The sequence below is a fragment of the Pipistrellus hanaki genome (genome assembly GCF_964339955.1).
Source record: "Pipistrellus hanaki genome assembly, chromosome: 16".
NCBI classification, from domain to species: Eukaryota; Metazoa; Chordata; class Mammalia; order Chiroptera; family Vespertilionidae; genus Pipistrellus; species Pipistrellus hanaki.
This window is the reverse complement of record NC_140518.1, coordinates 45919904-45936622: the sequence shown is the minus strand read 5'-3', so window position 1 is coordinate 45936622 and position 16719 is coordinate 45919904. Positions and strand designations below refer to the sequence as shown.

Genomic DNA, 16719 nt, shown 5'->3' with positions numbered 1-16719 from the left:
GAGCAGTGACTCACGCACGTGCAGGCCTCTCGCAAAGCACTTTGGAAGTGCAAGATGCTACTGTTCTGCCTGCAGCTATTTTCTCTCCGACCCCTGCGGGCATGTGGCATCCCTCCGCCGTGCCTGCTCCCTGACAGTCTTCTCTCACTGCGTCACCTGCCTCGGTTTCCTCGGGCGGAGCTCTCAGAAGTGGCTCTCACTCTCCCTGTCGAGGGTCGCGCCTCGGGCTGGAGTCCCCTCCCTCTCCCTGACCTGAACGGCCCTGAGTTACTGCCTAGGTTTCCTCCCCGCTGGCCGCCTCCTCCTCCTGAAACCATCACACAGGCGTGGCCCCTTGAAAAGTCTCCGAATTTTACCTTCGAGAGCCGCCACCTGCCTCTGGGTGGTGGGTGGGCGGGGCTCCTGTCCGGCCAGGGTGTGCGGAGAGGCCTCTGAGAAGGATTTTATTTCTCTGTGGAGCCACTGCTTCCAGAATCACCTTTCTCCGCTGGTAGCACCCAGTGCACACGCCTGTCCTGTCGCCTCCGTGCTGATGGAACATCCCTTCCACGCTGCTAACCCGGTCCCTTCCCCGCAGGGGGCCCTGGGAGCCGCGGAGAGACGGGGACGGGAGATGCTGAGAAGAAGGACGAAGCCCAGTGGGACCAGCAGCTGCACCAGGAGGCGGGCCCCGGGGCCCCTCGGACCCGGCCCCGGCTGAGCGGGCGGCAGCTGGTGCTGCGGCGGGGGCTCCTGCTGCTGGGGCTGCTGGCCGTGCTGCTGGCGGGCGCCCTGGTGCGGGCGTGCGTCTGACTCAGGGCGCAGGGGAGGCCAGCAAGACTGAGCTCAGCCATTCCAGGCCCAGGCGGGAATTGTCTGCAGGTAAGGCCAGCCAGCCGGGCCCTGGATCTCAGAACTGGGACCAGATGTATTTTCTAAGGAAGAAATGAGCCGAGGTGACAGCCCCGTCCAGTCCACCGCAGCATCTGGGGAACACGGCGGAGGCCAGTGCACCCACGGCCTCGGCCACGACCACGTGCTGACTGCACTGCTGCGGCTTCGCTCTTCGCTCTTCTCTCCCCGTTTCCGTGGCACAAACCCCTGTGCGGAGTGCGGAAGGGGTGCTGTCTGAATTGTTGAAAAGATGTCCCATGTGTCTGTCCTTGTGTGTGAGGTGTGACTCCGTGGGAACGGTCCTGTTAATGTTCCTTTGGGTCTGATCCCAGGCCAGAGGCCTTGGAGGCGCTTGGGAAGGAAAAGAGGAGCCGGTTATTCCGAAGGCGGAGTAGGCCTCCGGCGAGGCGGGGGAGGCTGAGCCAAGGCCGCTGGAGCCAGCACTTGGGGTTCTAGTGGTGGCGGCCCGGAGAGCCAGGGCTGGGAGAGCCGGAGGAAGTGGCCTTTCCACATTTGACGGCCGGGATGATAAAGTTGGGGTGACCCCCACGCAGCGGGCTGGCACCCTGTCTCCCGGCGATCAGGAGGTGCCACCTGTTTTCTCCCTTCGGTGAGGTTCTGAGACCTGGCGGGGGCTGCTCTGAGGGCTCCTCGCCCTCCTCCCTCCGCAGTGCTGGCCCAGGGGGCGCTCTCACGGGCATCACCATGGGGGCCGCGGGGAAGTCGAGCTGGATGCCGTCATGGCTGCTGTGTCTGTGGGTTTAAATGTTTATGTTTTTATTCGGGATGACAGCACGGGAAAGCCCCAGAATGTGAATTGTGTGTGTGATGTTCAGCCAGCTGCCGAAGGGAGTGTGAGACACGCAGGCCTGGCTAGCGAGGGGCGCGGACCTCTTCCCTTGGAGTGCCAGGTGACAATGATGACAGCAGCCCCTCCGTGTGAATGAGTCACTATGATACTTTTTTCTTTAGTCAGATCTGCAAAATATATATTCTGTGTGTGCTGCAGAATCTCTTAATTATGTGCCACGAGATACAAAGGGATGAAAATCACTGCTTTACAGGGTTGGAGGTTGACTAGGGTGCTATCACCGCAGCTTCAGGTCTGGAACCACTTACCAAGCTGCACTGGCAACTCGGACACTTACTGGGGGCCAGGCCCCGCCCACCGGGGGCCAGGCCCTGCTTCCCGGGGGAGCTGCTGCGAGGAGTCGGTAGCAGTGAGGGAAAGTGCAGGGGGAGGGAGGGCACTTCACTTTTCCCTCTTGTGAAGTAAACCAAAGAGCTTTGGGTGACCAGGTGGCCTGCTCTCACACGGGCATCGCGGCCCACGGCTCCACCCTCCTGCAGAGTCCCGAGGAGAGGCGATGGGATTGCAAGAGGTCCCTGTGCTGCTGCTTTTGGTTGGCAGCTCAGTGGGCAGTTGCCTCTCCTGCATTTCATCCAGGCGTTCAAAGAAGATGAAGAAACTCCTCCTGCTGGGGAGGGCAGTTAATTTTTCCCAGGCTCAGAACATATCCCCCGAGCCCTGGCTGGGTAGCTCAGTTGGTAGAGCATTGTCCTGAAAGTTGCAGGTTCAATTCCGGGTCAGGGCACATACAAGAATCAACCAGCGAATGCATAAATAAGTGGAACAACAAATTGATGTTCCTCTCAAGTCAATTTAAAAAAAAACCCACAACAACCCTGTTCCCACGTGAGCTGGGCATGTGCCCCAAGATTATTGGGGGGCCTCAGAAATTTCTCTTTTAATTTACGGTGGCGTGAGCTTGGAATGTGAACTCAATTCCATGCTCAGGCTGTGACGGGGGAGCTGATGTGGGCGGAGGGATATGCCCGCCTCCTTAGAGCTCAGGTTTGGAACCGGGTCTGGATCGGCGGCTGACGCACCAGAGTCCATTAGTAGAGACAAGGTTGAATCTCAGATGCCAGCGATCGGGCCGGTATAACCCTCCCTGAAAACCCGCTCTCTCCTCCCATCTCACGGCCGTTACGGAGGGCTGGAGGGTGGGGAAACCTACAGCTGTGTGAGATTCCAGGGCCCGGTTCTAACTTTGTCCTCGCAAAGATGAGCCCCAGACGTTTGTCCCCCTTCAGCGTGCCTGTCCTTGATCTGCTCTCAAAATGTACCTTCTCTCCGAGTGATGGAGCCACCTGGACTTCAAGGTCAATTTATCTTCGTGCCTCTGTTTTTTTATCCAAGAAATAAAAATCTCCTATCCATAGGTAGTGCAGTAACTAGCCATCAATCCACTATGATTCTGTTCTCATTGCGTACCCTACCCCTATCCTTTCCCCAGTTACCGTGTTTCCCCGAAAATAAGACATCCTCTGAAAATAAGACCTAGCGCAACTTTGGGAGAAGAAATTAATATAAGACACTATCTTATTTTCGGGGGAACAGGGTAGTATCAACTCTCAGGCCTGTGGGATTGGTTTCACATGGAAAGTGCCTGCTGCTGATGTGCATTAGTCCCGGCCTGCCTGTCTCCCGCCCTCCTCAGAGACAGACTGAAATCACTCCGGGGGAGGAGGGAGGACAGTCTGTCCTTAGTAACTGCCTCCTGCCGGCCAGGCTGAGGCCCCGCCTCCACAGGGTGTGACGTCTCCCTGCCTCCCTGAGGGACACGGGGCCTGGGGTCAGAGAGGAGAACAAAGGCTGTCAGCTGACTCTCCCACAGGAGGGACAGGCCGGTCCCCAGAGCATCACCATCTTCATGGATTGCTCCATATTTCATTGACTAAGTTGAAGAATAAATTCATGGGTTAATAGATTTCTTTAATAAAAATGTAGACGTTTATTGGAAGCACATATAAACTCCATGAGGGCAGGATGTTTATATGTGCCCCCAAATGGAAAAGGCCTGCTCTCCCTCCCTCTCTAATGGAAAAAATTCAAAACAATCTGAATCTCTCTTTGTCTCCGGGTTTATAAAGGTTGTAGCTCTTTGTCTGAATTCGATCTTCTCTAATCGGTCCCTTTCCTTACTTTGGGACCCCCATGCTCTTCTCATTGGTCATTTTGCTACAGAGCATTAGTTTCAAAGCTCAAAGCCCTCATGGTGCCCTTCACACAGCCGTCTTATCTGTTCAGGGTGGAGTTGCTTTTGCTCTCCCTTATGGTCTCTGTCTGTTGTCCTGGCCGGAGATGTTTTATTATCCCCATGGCTCTCCTAGCTGCTCCGGTCAGGGCTGCTTTAATTGCTCAGCCCAAAAAGTCTTCTATCCTTTGTGGACCCTTATCAATTATTTGCTAGCTAATTCTTATCAATTATTTACACAAACACTACGAGAATAAATTGAGCTTTAGTCAACCCCTCAGGGCACAAAAGCCAATGTTTCCATCTGGTTTTGCGTGTGATACTTATAGGTTAGGGCGCAATCCTCAAGTTCTGAGGCCCCCAAATGTCTTGAGGTTCTTTCTTTGCCATCTCCCAGGAAAGCAGCCTTTACCCCTTACCAAGAAGGACTGCCATGAACCAGATGAATAAGCATGGTACCAGGACGTTTATCCCAGGGGCTTCTATCAGCTTTAAAAACAATCCTCATTTCTTAAAGCTTTCTGGAGACATCTAGATTCCTGGCTTTCTCTCTCAGACATGACATTTCAGTCAAAGTCTTGGTTAATAAACCATAATTGGAAACTGTTTTATGTCCTGTTAAGAATTAGATTCATATTGGATTTATGTGAACAAACATATTGCCATGATATTAATAATACTTATTAAAAGTTTTCAAATTATGGAGGGATCAGGAAGAAAGAAAAATATAAGTGCCTCAATATTGTTTATGAAAGTACAATTTACCAAATTGCTTTAAGAAAAGAAGCAAGTTTTCTTATGTCTGGAAAACAGAACAATAAAAAATCAGCAATATTAAAAAAAAAGTTACCAAAACTATAATTATTTTCAGTTCATTCAGTTCCAAAACCAATTTTTGTTTCTCCTGATTTTTATAACTCCAGTTTTAGTTATCTTTGTCCAGTTTAAGGGTATGATCTGAAAATGTATACTTAGAGACATGTAATTTAAAATAAGTCAGAATCCTTTCCACAGATTTTTCAGAAGATGTAACATTTTTTTAAATGTATTATAACAAAATAATACTGTCTCTAAATGACAAAGAAAATCAATCTTAAAATGACATGATTAGAGATCTGACTATAATGCAATTGACATGGAACCCTATCCTTTCTGTAAAATACAACATTCCAGAATAACAATCAGAGTTGTGAATGAAAGTATATCAGAATTTGTAGACCCTTGGATATTTTTAAAGCCAATTATTATCCAAGCTATTTTCCTGACAGATTTTGTAAGAGAAATGAATAACAAATTTATTTCTGCAGGGAAAGAGAGATTTGTTGTTCCACTTATTTATGAGTTCACTGATTGCTTCTTGTATGTGCCCTGATCGGAGATTGAACCCAGCTCTCTTTTGGTTACTCTGCACAGAATATCTTTCTCTGTCCTCTCATTTTAGCCTACTTGTCATGTTGTCAGTCACTTTGTCATTAAAGTGAGTCTCCTATAGACAGCATATAGTTAGGTAATGCTTTTAATCCATCCTGTCAATATCTGTCATTTTTATGAGATTTTAAAAATATATATGTTTTTATTGATTTCAGAGAGGAAGGGAGAGAGAGAGAAACATCAGTGATGACAGAGAATTATCAATTGGTGAACTCTTGCAAACCCCTACTAGGGATCTAGCCCACAACCCATGTGCCCTTGATTGGAATCGAACCTGGGACCCTTTAGTCCAGGGGTCCTCAAACTTTTTAAAGTGGGGGCCAGATCACGGTCCCTCAGAGAGCTGGAGGGCCGGACTATATGAACTACTAATTCCTACTGTAACACCTCGGCTGCGCTCACTGCCCAAAAAACCTGGCGGGCCGGATCAGACTCCTCTGCGGGCCGCATGTGGCCCGCGGGCCGTAGTTTGAAGACCCCTGCTTTCGTCCATAGGCCAATGTTCTATCCACTGAGCCAAACCAGCTAGGACTTTTTTGGAAATTTTGTCCTATTTTATCTAAAGTCACTACTAATAAGGACAGACTTTCTTTGCCCTTTTGCTACTTGCTTTCTTTATGTCTCACACTTGTTTTGTCTCTCATTTTCTCCATTACTGCACAAATCCGTGCACCAGGCCTCTAGTATGCATATAAAATCTTCAATTAATCTCTTCCCACCCTCTCCCCCTTTCCCTCTGAGATTCATCAGTCTGTTCCATGTTTCCATGCCTCCTGCATGCCCCCTACTGGGGATGTGCCTGCAACCAATGTACATGCCCTTGACTGGAATCAAACCTGGAACCTTTCAGTCTGCAGACCGATACTCTGTCCACTGAGCCAAACCGGTTTCAGCTATTTTACTCTTTAAAAAAATTTATTTAAAAAAAGAGAAAACAAAACACACACGCACATGCACACACACACAAATAAAATAAAAAGTTCTAGTGTCCTCTGGGCAGGGAGAGGTACACTTGTTTGACTGGCATTTCCCCAGGGCTCATGCTGTTGAGCATCTTTTCTTGTACTTCTGGACTTGGTGGCTTTGAATTTCCTTCTCTCTCCGTACATTGGTTTAGCTCCCTGTCTGGTTTTAAGGACATTGCTGCCATGCCATGCCTCCACTGCTTTCCTGCTTTGTGTCATTCTTTGAGCTTGTTCTGTGCCTTTGTCACTGACTGGATTCTGTCCTCTTCCAATGCCCTCCGGTCCAGCCGGGGCAGAAATGTAAGTTACATCTGATTGCGTTTTGTGGGTTTGGCCCTGTGGGCACAGCATTAAGGCCACAAATCACCGAACATTTAAATGTCACAGAAAGGCATAAAGAATATAGAGTACTTGTAAGTTACAATACTAGATGTAATCGATGTTAACATTTTATTTTCTTTCTGCTATTTTTAAAAAGAAATTAAACATTACAGTAAAATTTGTCTTTGGTTATGATTGCATTCTTCTGTACTAACGGGGAAAATAAAATAATTTGTTAGAGCCGACGGCTGCAGGAAACCGGCCGTGGCTGTGGGGGCAGTGCCGCCGCAGGGCGAGGGCCTCTGCAGGGCCGCCCCGCGGGGGGGGTCACAGGCGTAGCCGGACGGGGGGCTGGGCACCACCTGCGCCTCCCGGCCCCGCTCCACATCCGACAGGGGCTGCGGCACCTTTCCTCAGCACAGAGACGCTGTGCGGCGGGTGGGATCAACATAGAAGGGGCGCTACGCGGGCTAATTAAAGCCCTGGTCCCAGGCTTAGCTTATCGTGTGTCTCGACATACATGGGTCATGGACCAGGATGGCTCCACCGTTGCTACTGTATTCCATTTGAGCAGGAACAAGGAGGGAGGGCAGAACAAAACACTCACACACTCTCTTTAAAAGTATGTTCTGAGTGTAGCCCTGCTGTGTGGCTCAGTTAGTGTGGAGTGTCGTCCCTGTGCACCAAAAGGTCACCAGTTTGATTCTTAGAGCACGTCTGGGTTGCAGGCTCAGTCGCCGGTCATAGTGCATGCCAGAGGCAGCTGATTGATGTTTCTCTCTCACATTGATGTTTCACACTGTCTCTCTCTCGCCTCCTTCCTCTCTCTCTCTAAAAAAAAAAATCAACTAAAACTTATTTATTTATTTTAAAAAACTTATTTATTTCTTTAAAAGTATTTCCTGAAAGTTGCCCATACCAATTTTGATTTTATCCTGTTGGCCAATATTTAGTCACATGGTTATACCAAGTTGCAAGAAATGTACAAGTAACCTCTAACTCTGATGAGCTTATTTCTGTGAAAGATAAAAAAATGAATTTTGGTAGATAAATTGTGGTCTCTGCCAGGAAATGTTAACAGTTGTGGCTCTTGACGTTCTCATATATTCATCTTGCCAAATCTCAAGCATGCTCCTGCTTGAAAAACAAGTTCCTTGAAAAAGTATAATTTTATTAATGGAAATGTTAATGTAAGAAATGTCCAAACCTGCAGAGAATGTTTATAGGAGTTTATTTGAGCCAAACTGCTAACTCAGGATAGGGAGAAAGATCTCAAATTCTGCAGAGAATTACAGTTTGCAGCTTCCTTTATGCATTTGAAGTTAAGGATGATTACGTGGAGATGGGAGAAAGCAAGGTGGGAGTGGGATTTCAGGATAGTTAACACATTTATGTGCTTTCTTGAGGGTGTTATTTCAAAGGTGTATTAACCCAAATGCACACAAACAGGGACAAGTTATATATTTTTTTTCTTTCTTTTTTTTACTAAAGGTTATGTGCCTGGGGAGTGACTTACCCACCATAACATGCCCAGTTAGGAATTTATTATCAGACTAGAGACCCAGTATATGGGTGGGGTCTGGCCTGCCCAGCCCCAATTGGGGTGGATCAGGGCCGAGCCTGTTGGGAGGAGGAGATGGTGGGAAGTTGGCTGGCCAGCCCACCCCAATCAGGGCCCAATCAGGGCTGGACCGGCTAGGGGGAGGGGCCATGGATGATTGGCAGGCAGGCCCATCAGGATGCGGAGGCCAATTGAGGTCAGCAGCCAAAGGGAGGGGCCATGGGAGGTTTGATGGCCAGTCCCACCCCCAATGGTATGTGTGGGGTGGTAATCAGGGGCAGAGCCAGCTGGGGTAGGGGCTGTGGGCCGATTAGGGTGGTGGGGCTTATTGGGGTTGGGGCTAGCCATGGGGAGAGACTGTGTCGGCTGGCTGGCCACACCCCTGAATGGAGTGTAGGGGGCCGATGGGGGCCAGCAACCTGGGGGAGGGGCCATCGGTGGTTGGCTGGCAGGCACTGCCCCTGATCAGAGTGGGGGGGCTGATGGCGGGTAAGCTGGCTGGGGGGAGGGGCCAGGGGCTGATCAGGGTGGTGGGGGCTCATTGGGGGTGGGGCCAGCTGGGGGAAGGGTTTGCAGGAGGTAGGCCAACTGGCCCCATCCCCTATTGGGGTTGGGGGGGGCGGTGATCAGGAGTGGGGCTGGCCAGGGGCAGTGGGTACGGGTTGATTAGAGTAGGGCTGATTGGAGGGAGGGGCTATGGGCAGTTGGCCAGCCAGCCCCACCCCATGATCGGGCCAGTTTGCTGGCCGCAGTGGGTGTCATAGCCACCGGTTGTTCCAGTTCTCATAGTTTTCCAGTCGCTGGCTTTATATATATATATGTATAGACTAGAGGCCCAGTGCTCGAAATTCATGCACATCTTGTGTCTCTAGACCTGGCTGGAGACCATGGCCAGGCCAATCAGGGCCAGGCCAGAGCGGAGGCGATGGTCGCCAGGCCTGGCGCAGAAGGAATGGATTCTGGATGCCGCCGTGGCCATTGCTGGCACCCTGTCACCATGTGGTTCCTCACCACTGCACAGTCCCTGCCTCCCCCCTTCTCCTTCCTCACCCCAGCGGGTGGGCAGTGGGCCGATCGGGGCCTGCCAGCCAGGGGGAGGAACAGGGTAATGGAGGTTGGCCACCAGCCCTGAGGAGGGAGCCAGCCCTCAGACTCCCTAGGAAAGGGGCCATGTTTGCTGCCACCCACCCCTGGTTCCCAATCCCAACCCGGGGCCCAGACTCAATCAGGCAATCAGGGCCTGCCAGGCAATCAGGGGGAGGGACAACAGGAGGTTGGCTAGCCTGGGGAGGTTAGCTGTGAGAGTGCACTGACCACCAGGGGGCAGCTCCTGCACTGAGCATCGTCACCCTGGTTGTCAGTGCGCATCATAGTGACTGGTCATTCTGGTCATTCTGGTCGCTTAGTCTTTTATATATATAAGATTACCTTGTGAATTACTTTTTATAAAACCCCTTTTCATCCCTTTTGGTCATAAATCAATCCAAAGGATGCAATGATAGCAAATATTTTGGTTGGATACTATCTGTAGTCTCACAGCACTATGAAAGCTTGTTCCTAGGAAGTTTGAGTATTTTTTAAAATTTAAAAAATATATATATTTTATTGATTTTTTTTATAGAAAGGAAGGGAGAGGGATAGAGAGTTAGAAACATTGATGAGAGAGAAACATCGATCAGCTGCCTACTACATACCCACCACTGGGGATGTGCCCACAACCAAGGTACATGCCCTTGACCGGAATCAAACTTGGGACCCTTAAGTTCGTAGGCTGATGCTCTATCCACTGAGCCAACCAGTTAGGGCGGAATGTCATCTTGTTGATGATTGGAGATGGGGCAATACTGTAACCACGGGTTCTGAGTTGAGGCTGAATTTTTTTTTCAAAAAGGGAATGCAGGGAAATGAAGGGCCGAAAGGGGGATTCCAGTCAAGATGGCAGAGCAGGTAAATGCAACTCACTCCTCCACAACCACATGAAAAATACAACTAAACAACGGAACAGCCATCATTGAGAACTGCCTGAAGTCCAGCTGAACAGAAGAAGCCCTGTAACTAAGGACGTACAGAAGAAGCCACATCGAGACTGGTAGGAGGGGCAGAGACATGAAGCAGATCAGTCCTGCATCCCTGTGTGGCTGTTAAAAGCGGGGGGATATCTTGGCTGTGGAGGTTCCTCCTGAGGAGCAAGAAACCCCAGCCCCACAGCAGGTTCCCCAGCCCACGGTCCCAGGGCCAGGAACAGAAGCCCCATCACTGTTGGCTGTGAAAACCAGCAGATTGTGCTGAGTGAGACTGAGGGCTCCTGGACTCCCACACATCTCTCTTTAGGGGCCTGTGCACAGACTTACAGACAGAACTCACTGGCTTTGAGCTCCAGCCCTGAGGCAGCAGCTCACAAGGCACCAGAGACTAGAGGAGGGACCGAATTGTTTGGCGTCAGCGTGAGGGCTGCGGGGGCAGCTTTCTCTGGGACAGAAGTGCTGGCTGAGACCAGTGTTCCTTTACTGAGCTCTCCCACTGCAGGCAGGTGCCATATCAGAGTCTCCACCAACCTGCCTAACCGGGGTTGCCCCTCCCCGGTGATTCCCTGAGAGCCTGTCCCAACCAACTTGCAGGCCTACTCAAGTTGCTTCCAGTATCTGTTCATGCAAACCTTGTCTTGGCTATTGCGTGGACGTTCCTAAAATCTCTCCAAGGTTCACAGGCCTAAACAAGCACCATCTGGCTTTGGCATGCCCTGTATCTCTTGCTAAGAGACTCAAGCCCGGCACTAGTGGCATCCAGTCCCCAGCCCCCTCCAAGCCCAGCACAGTGGCAACAATCTGCAGATGACTTTGTAGCTCATACTGCGTGGTCCTGCAGGGCAAAGGCAGTAGCTGATCTTTGCCTGCACCTTCCCAGAGGCCCAAGAACCAACACACCTGGTAGACAGCTTCACACACCAGAATGCCACCCAACCACCTCCATGAGTGACATGCACAAGGGGCAGACTCAGCAGGCACCAGAGCCCACTGAAGTGAACCCTGCTTTTTAGGGTCAGCCCTCATACAACAGCTGTACTCACAGCCAATCCTTCCAACCAATCAACGTGAGGGTCAGTCCCCCCCACTGACATTCCAACAGCAATCAAGGCTCACCTGCAATAGGAGGGCACACACAATCCACACAAAACACATACCTGGATAATGTGGCTCAGGTGACCAAGGAGACTGCATCCCTAGGCCCCATAGGACACATACTACATGAGGCCACTCTGCCAAAACTGGGGATATAGTAGCTCTACATAATACATAGAAACAAACACAAGGAGGCAGCCAAAATAAGGAGACAAAGAAACATCCCAAATGGAAGAATAGTGCAACATTCCATAAAAAACTTAACCAAAATGGAGATAAGCAATCTACCAGATACACAGTTCAAACCTTGCTTATAAAGATGCTCAATGAACTTTGGCAAATAGTAGATGTGAGACATTTAACAATGAGATAGGAAACATAAAAGAGAATCAGTAAAAAATTGAAGAAGACAATAACTAAAATGAATAATACACTAGCTCCAAGCAGGTTGCCCAGGGCCAGTAACAGGCAGTGTCTGATGTTGACCTGAATCAGAGTCCCTCCAAGAGCTCCCAGAAACAATATACCCAGTGGCCAGCTTTACAGGACAATAGAGCATGATCCAGTTAGCTCCATGAGCAGCACAGGCAAAAGAAGGTCTTGGCAGACACCGAGCCTGCTGAGGCGAATTCCACTTTGTGTGGTCAGCACGCACACAGCAGCTCATACACTGTGGTCAGGGCTGATCCTCACATTCAGCCAGCCTGAGGGTCAACCCCATGAGTAGATGGGCCAACAACAATCAAGACTCAGTTACAGCAGGGGCCTCACATAATGCACACAAGGACATTTCTGGTGCACCCAGCTAAGGAATCGAGGAGACTGCACCACTTGGTCCCACAGGACAGCTACTGCATACTGGTAAGGCCACACTACCAAGATAGAGACATAATAATAAAAATATATTTAAAAAGATACTTTAAGGGACATTTGGGACCATATTTAGTGTAACAGCATCTGAATCACAGAGATTCCAGAAGGAGAACAGTAAGAGATTGAGAATCTATTTGAAGAAATAATGAATGAAAACTCCCATAACTTGGTGAAGAAAAAGATACACAAGCCCAGAAGCACAGAGAGTATCCAACAAGATGAAGCCAAAGAGGCTCACACCAAGACACATAAAAATTAAATGGCAAAGGGTAAAGACAACAAGAGAATTTCATAAGACTGTCAGTTGATTTCTCAACAGATATTTCAGGTAAAAAGAAATTGGCATAAAATATTTAAAGTGATTAAAAACACACATACACACACACACACACACACACAAAACACACACACACACAAAAAAAACAAAAAAACAAAAACAAACAAACAAACAAAAAAAAACAAGGGCCTACAACCAAGACTACTTTACTCAAACTATCACTTAAAATTAAAAGATAAATTAAGAGCTTCCCAGACAAGAACAAGCTAAAGGAGTTTATTACCACCAAATCAATATTTTAAGAAAATTTAGAGGAGAAACCAAGATTGTGGAATAGGTAAACACTTAGACTGCTGCCTCACACAACCGCTTAAAGACTACAACTAAAAGACAAAACAGACATCATCCAGAACCACAGGAAGGCTGGATGAGTGGGAATTCTACAACTAGAAGGGAAGAGAAAACACACTGAGACTCAGAGGAGCTGAAGAGGCAGAGGTACTGAGACATACTTGCATGGATAGAACTGGCAACTGAGTGTGCGGCTGGCTTTCACAAGTGGGAGGGAGACAAAAGCTCCCAACTGCTCTGAACTCAAGTTCTGGGCCATACTCTGGGAACCCAGAATCATTTGGGGAGAAATCCATCTAGCAGCAGGTGGAACTTGAGGGTAGCTTCTCTCAGAGGTGCTTACAGAGATTACCATGGAACACTGTGACACAGGAGCCTATTAGGGCAGGGATGATGGGAAATCAATGCTGTCTGCTCCTCCCTGAGACTCTACCTCATTCAAGCTGAGCACAGAGGCTTTTGCAAGTCTTGCCTCATAGGGTGTCTCCAGCACAGAAGTTCTCCCATCATAGACACAGCTAATCCTCACAGCCAATTGGCCTGGAGGTCAATTCCTCCCAGTGATAACAACAACAATCAAGGCTTAACCTCAGTAAGACTGTGCACACAGCTCACAAAGGGGTGCACCAAGAGTGCCCATCTCAGGTAACTGGGGAGGCTGAGCCACTGGGCCCTATAGAACACCTAGCACACAAAGCCACTCTATTAACTCAGGGAAGCAGCCAAAATGCAGAGACATAGAAACAGATCACAAATGAAAGAAATGGAGGAAAGCAAACTACTGGATATAGAGTTCAAAACCATGGTTATAAAGTTTTTCAAGAATTTTCTAGAAAAGGCCGATAAGTTTAGAGAGACCCTCTAGGATATGAAAAAGGAGCAACTAGAAATTAAGTATACATTGACTAAAATAAAAAATGTTATACAGAGATCTAACAGCAGACTAGAGGATCGCAAGAATCAAGTCAAAGATTTGAAATCAAAGAAGCAAAAAACACTCAACCAGAAAAGAAAAAAAGAATCCAAAAATATGAAGATAGTCTAAGGAGCCTCTGGGACAACTTCAATATACCAACATCCAAATTATGAGAGTGCCAGAAGAAGAGAGAGAGCAAGATACTGAAAACCTATATGAAGAAATAATGACAGAAAACTTCCCCCACCTGGTGAAAGAAATAGACTTACAAGTCCAGGAAGCCCACAGAACCCCAAACAAAAAGAACCCAAAGAGGACCACACAGAGACACATCATAATTCAAATGCCAAAAGCAAAAGACAAAGAGAGAATATTAAAAGCAGCAAGAGAAAAGCAGTTAGTTACCTACAAGGGAGCAGCCATATGACTGTCAGCTGATTTTTTAACAGAAACTATGCAGGCCAGATGGGAGTGGCAAGAAATATTCAAGGTGATGAATAGCAAGAAACTACAGCCAAAAATAATCTACCCAGCAAAGCTATCACTCAGAATTGAAGGTCAGATAATGAGCTTCACGCATAAGAAAAAGCTAAAGGAGTTCATCACCACCAAACCGGTATTATATGAAATGCTGAAAGGTACTCTTTAAAAAGAGGAAGAAGAGAGGGAGAATCCAAGATGGCGGCATAGGTAACACCTAACTGCAGCCTCACACAACAATTTCAATAAAATACAACTAAAATACAAAATGGACATTACCCAGAACTACAGGAAAGTCGATTGACTGGAAAGTCTACAATTAGAAAGAAAGAGAAAACCAGAAGGAAAATCAGAGAAGCTGTAAAAGCTTAAGGTACAGAGACACATTGCATGCATGGAGAGGACAGAGCTGGAGAGAAGGGGCAGCTGGGTGCCCGGCTGGCATTCCCTAGTGGGAAGGAGATAAAAGCTCCAGACTGTGCTGAACCCCAGATCCGACAGCACTGAACCCTAGTTCTAGGCCAGACCCTAGGGACCCAGGCTCATACAGAGGGAGTCTGGGCTGTAAGGCGGAAACCCAGGGGAGCGGCGAAAGGAAGTCCTGGAGGCGCGCACATTGCACCAGAGAACTGGCGGTTGACTGTGCCGCTGGGTTGCCCTAGCAGGAAGGAGACAAAAGCTCCAGACTGCACTGAACCCCCTTCCAACTGCACTGAACCCCACTTCCAACCCCACTTCAAATTGAACTGAACCCCAGTTCTGAGCTCATTGGGGGAGAGCCTAGACTGTTTGGTAGCGCATGAAACTCGAGGGTACCTTACTCTCAGAGGTGCTTGCAGTGAGTACTGAAGGACCCTGAGGAATACTGAGACTCAGGAGCCTCAGAGGGTGTGGCTGACAGAAGCCAAGGCTGGAGGCTCCACCCTGAAACTCCGCCCCATCCAAGCTGAACACAGAGACTTTTAAGGCTACCAACTCAGGGAAGCTGAGAAAATGCCGAGACAAGGAAACAGATCACAAACGAAAAAAATGGAGGACAAAAAGCGACTGGATATAGAGTTCAAAAACCACGCTTATAAGATTTTTCAAGAATTTCCTAGATAAAATAAATGAGACTTATGAGGATATGAAAAGGGATCAACTAGAAATAATAAAGGATCAACAAGAAATAAAGAATACATTGTCTGAAATAAAAAATATTATACAGAGTCCTAAAAACAGAATGGAAGATTGCAGGAATCAAGTCAAAGATTTGGAACATAAAGAGCCAGAAGATACTCCTCCGCAGAAGCAAGAAGACAAGAGAATCCAGAAAGTTGAAGATAATGTAAGAAACCTCTGGGACAACTTCAAGCGAACCAACATCAGAATTACAGGGGTCCCAGAAGAAGAGAGAGTGCAAGATACTGAAAATATACTGAAAGAAATAGTGACAGAAAACTTCCCCCACCTGGTGAAAGAATTAGACTTACAAGTCCAGGAAGCGCACAGAACTCCAAACAAAAGGAATCCAAAGAGGACCACACCAAGACACATCATAATTAAAATTCCAAGAGCAAAAGACAAAGAGAGAATATTAAAAGCAGCAAGAGAGAAGCAGGTAGTTACTTATAAAGGAGCACCCATATGATTGTCAGCTGATTTCTCAACAGAAGCTATGCAGGTCAGATGGGAATGGCAAGAAATATTCAAGGTGATGAATAGCAAAAAACTACAGCCAAAAATAATCTACCCAGCAAAGCTATCACTCAGAATTGAAGGCCAGATAAAGAGCTTCACTAATAATAATAATAAAAAAAAGCTAAAGGAGTTCATCACCGCCAAACCAGAATTATATGAATTGCTGAAGGTGGTTCTTTCAGAAGAGAAAGAAAATAAAGATAAAAAGTATGAACAACAAATACATAACTACCTACAAGTGAATCTAAAAATGAAGGGAATTAAAAAAACCCAATTAACATTATTAACTGGTGAATATAATAGAATCAGAGGTATGGCAGGGGAGTGGACTGATGATTCTCAGGGAAAAGAGGAGTGGGGGGTGCGGGAAGAGACTGGACATAAACTGTGCACCTATGGATCAGGACAATGGCGGGTGGGGAAAGGGCACAGGGTGGGGTAGGATCCTGGTGGAGGGGGGAAAAAAATGAGGAACTTTTGTAATAATATGAACAATAAAGTTTTATTTAAAAAAATAAAGAAGAGGAAGAAGAAAAAGGTAAAGATAAAAATTATAAACAACAAATACATATCTATCAACAAGTGAATCTAAAATTCAAGTGAATTAAAAATCTGATTAACAGAATAAACTGGTAAATATAATAGAATCAAAGGCAAAGAAAGGGAGTGGACTGAAAATCCTTGAGGGAAAAGGATGTGGGGGGTGCAGGAAGAGATTGGACTAAAATCGTACACCTATGGATGAGGACAGTGGTGGGGAGGGGGCGGGGGTAAAGGCAGAGGATGTGGTGGGAACAGGGTGGAGGGGAGCTATGGGGGGAAAAAGAGGAA

General features: G+C 47.7%; 1 protein-coding gene across 4 annotated transcripts in view; it reads left to right on the top strand.

Annotated features, from left to right (window-relative positions):
* Nucleotides 1-4775, top strand: part of SLC47A1 (solute carrier family 47 member 1) — a 51877-nt gene extending 47102 nt beyond the window's left edge. For all 4 annotated transcript variants that reach the window (XM_084861434.1, XM_084861437.1, XM_084861435.1 and 1 more), the window contains one exon: nucleotides 578-4775. In XM_084861434.1, coding sequence (XP_084717560.1) covers nucleotides 578-792 — 215 coding nt within the window. In that variant the 3' untranslated portion in view covers nucleotides 793-4775. The remainder of the gene's footprint in view (nucleotides 1-577) is intronic.
* Nucleotides 4776-16719: the final 11944 nt, after the last annotated feature.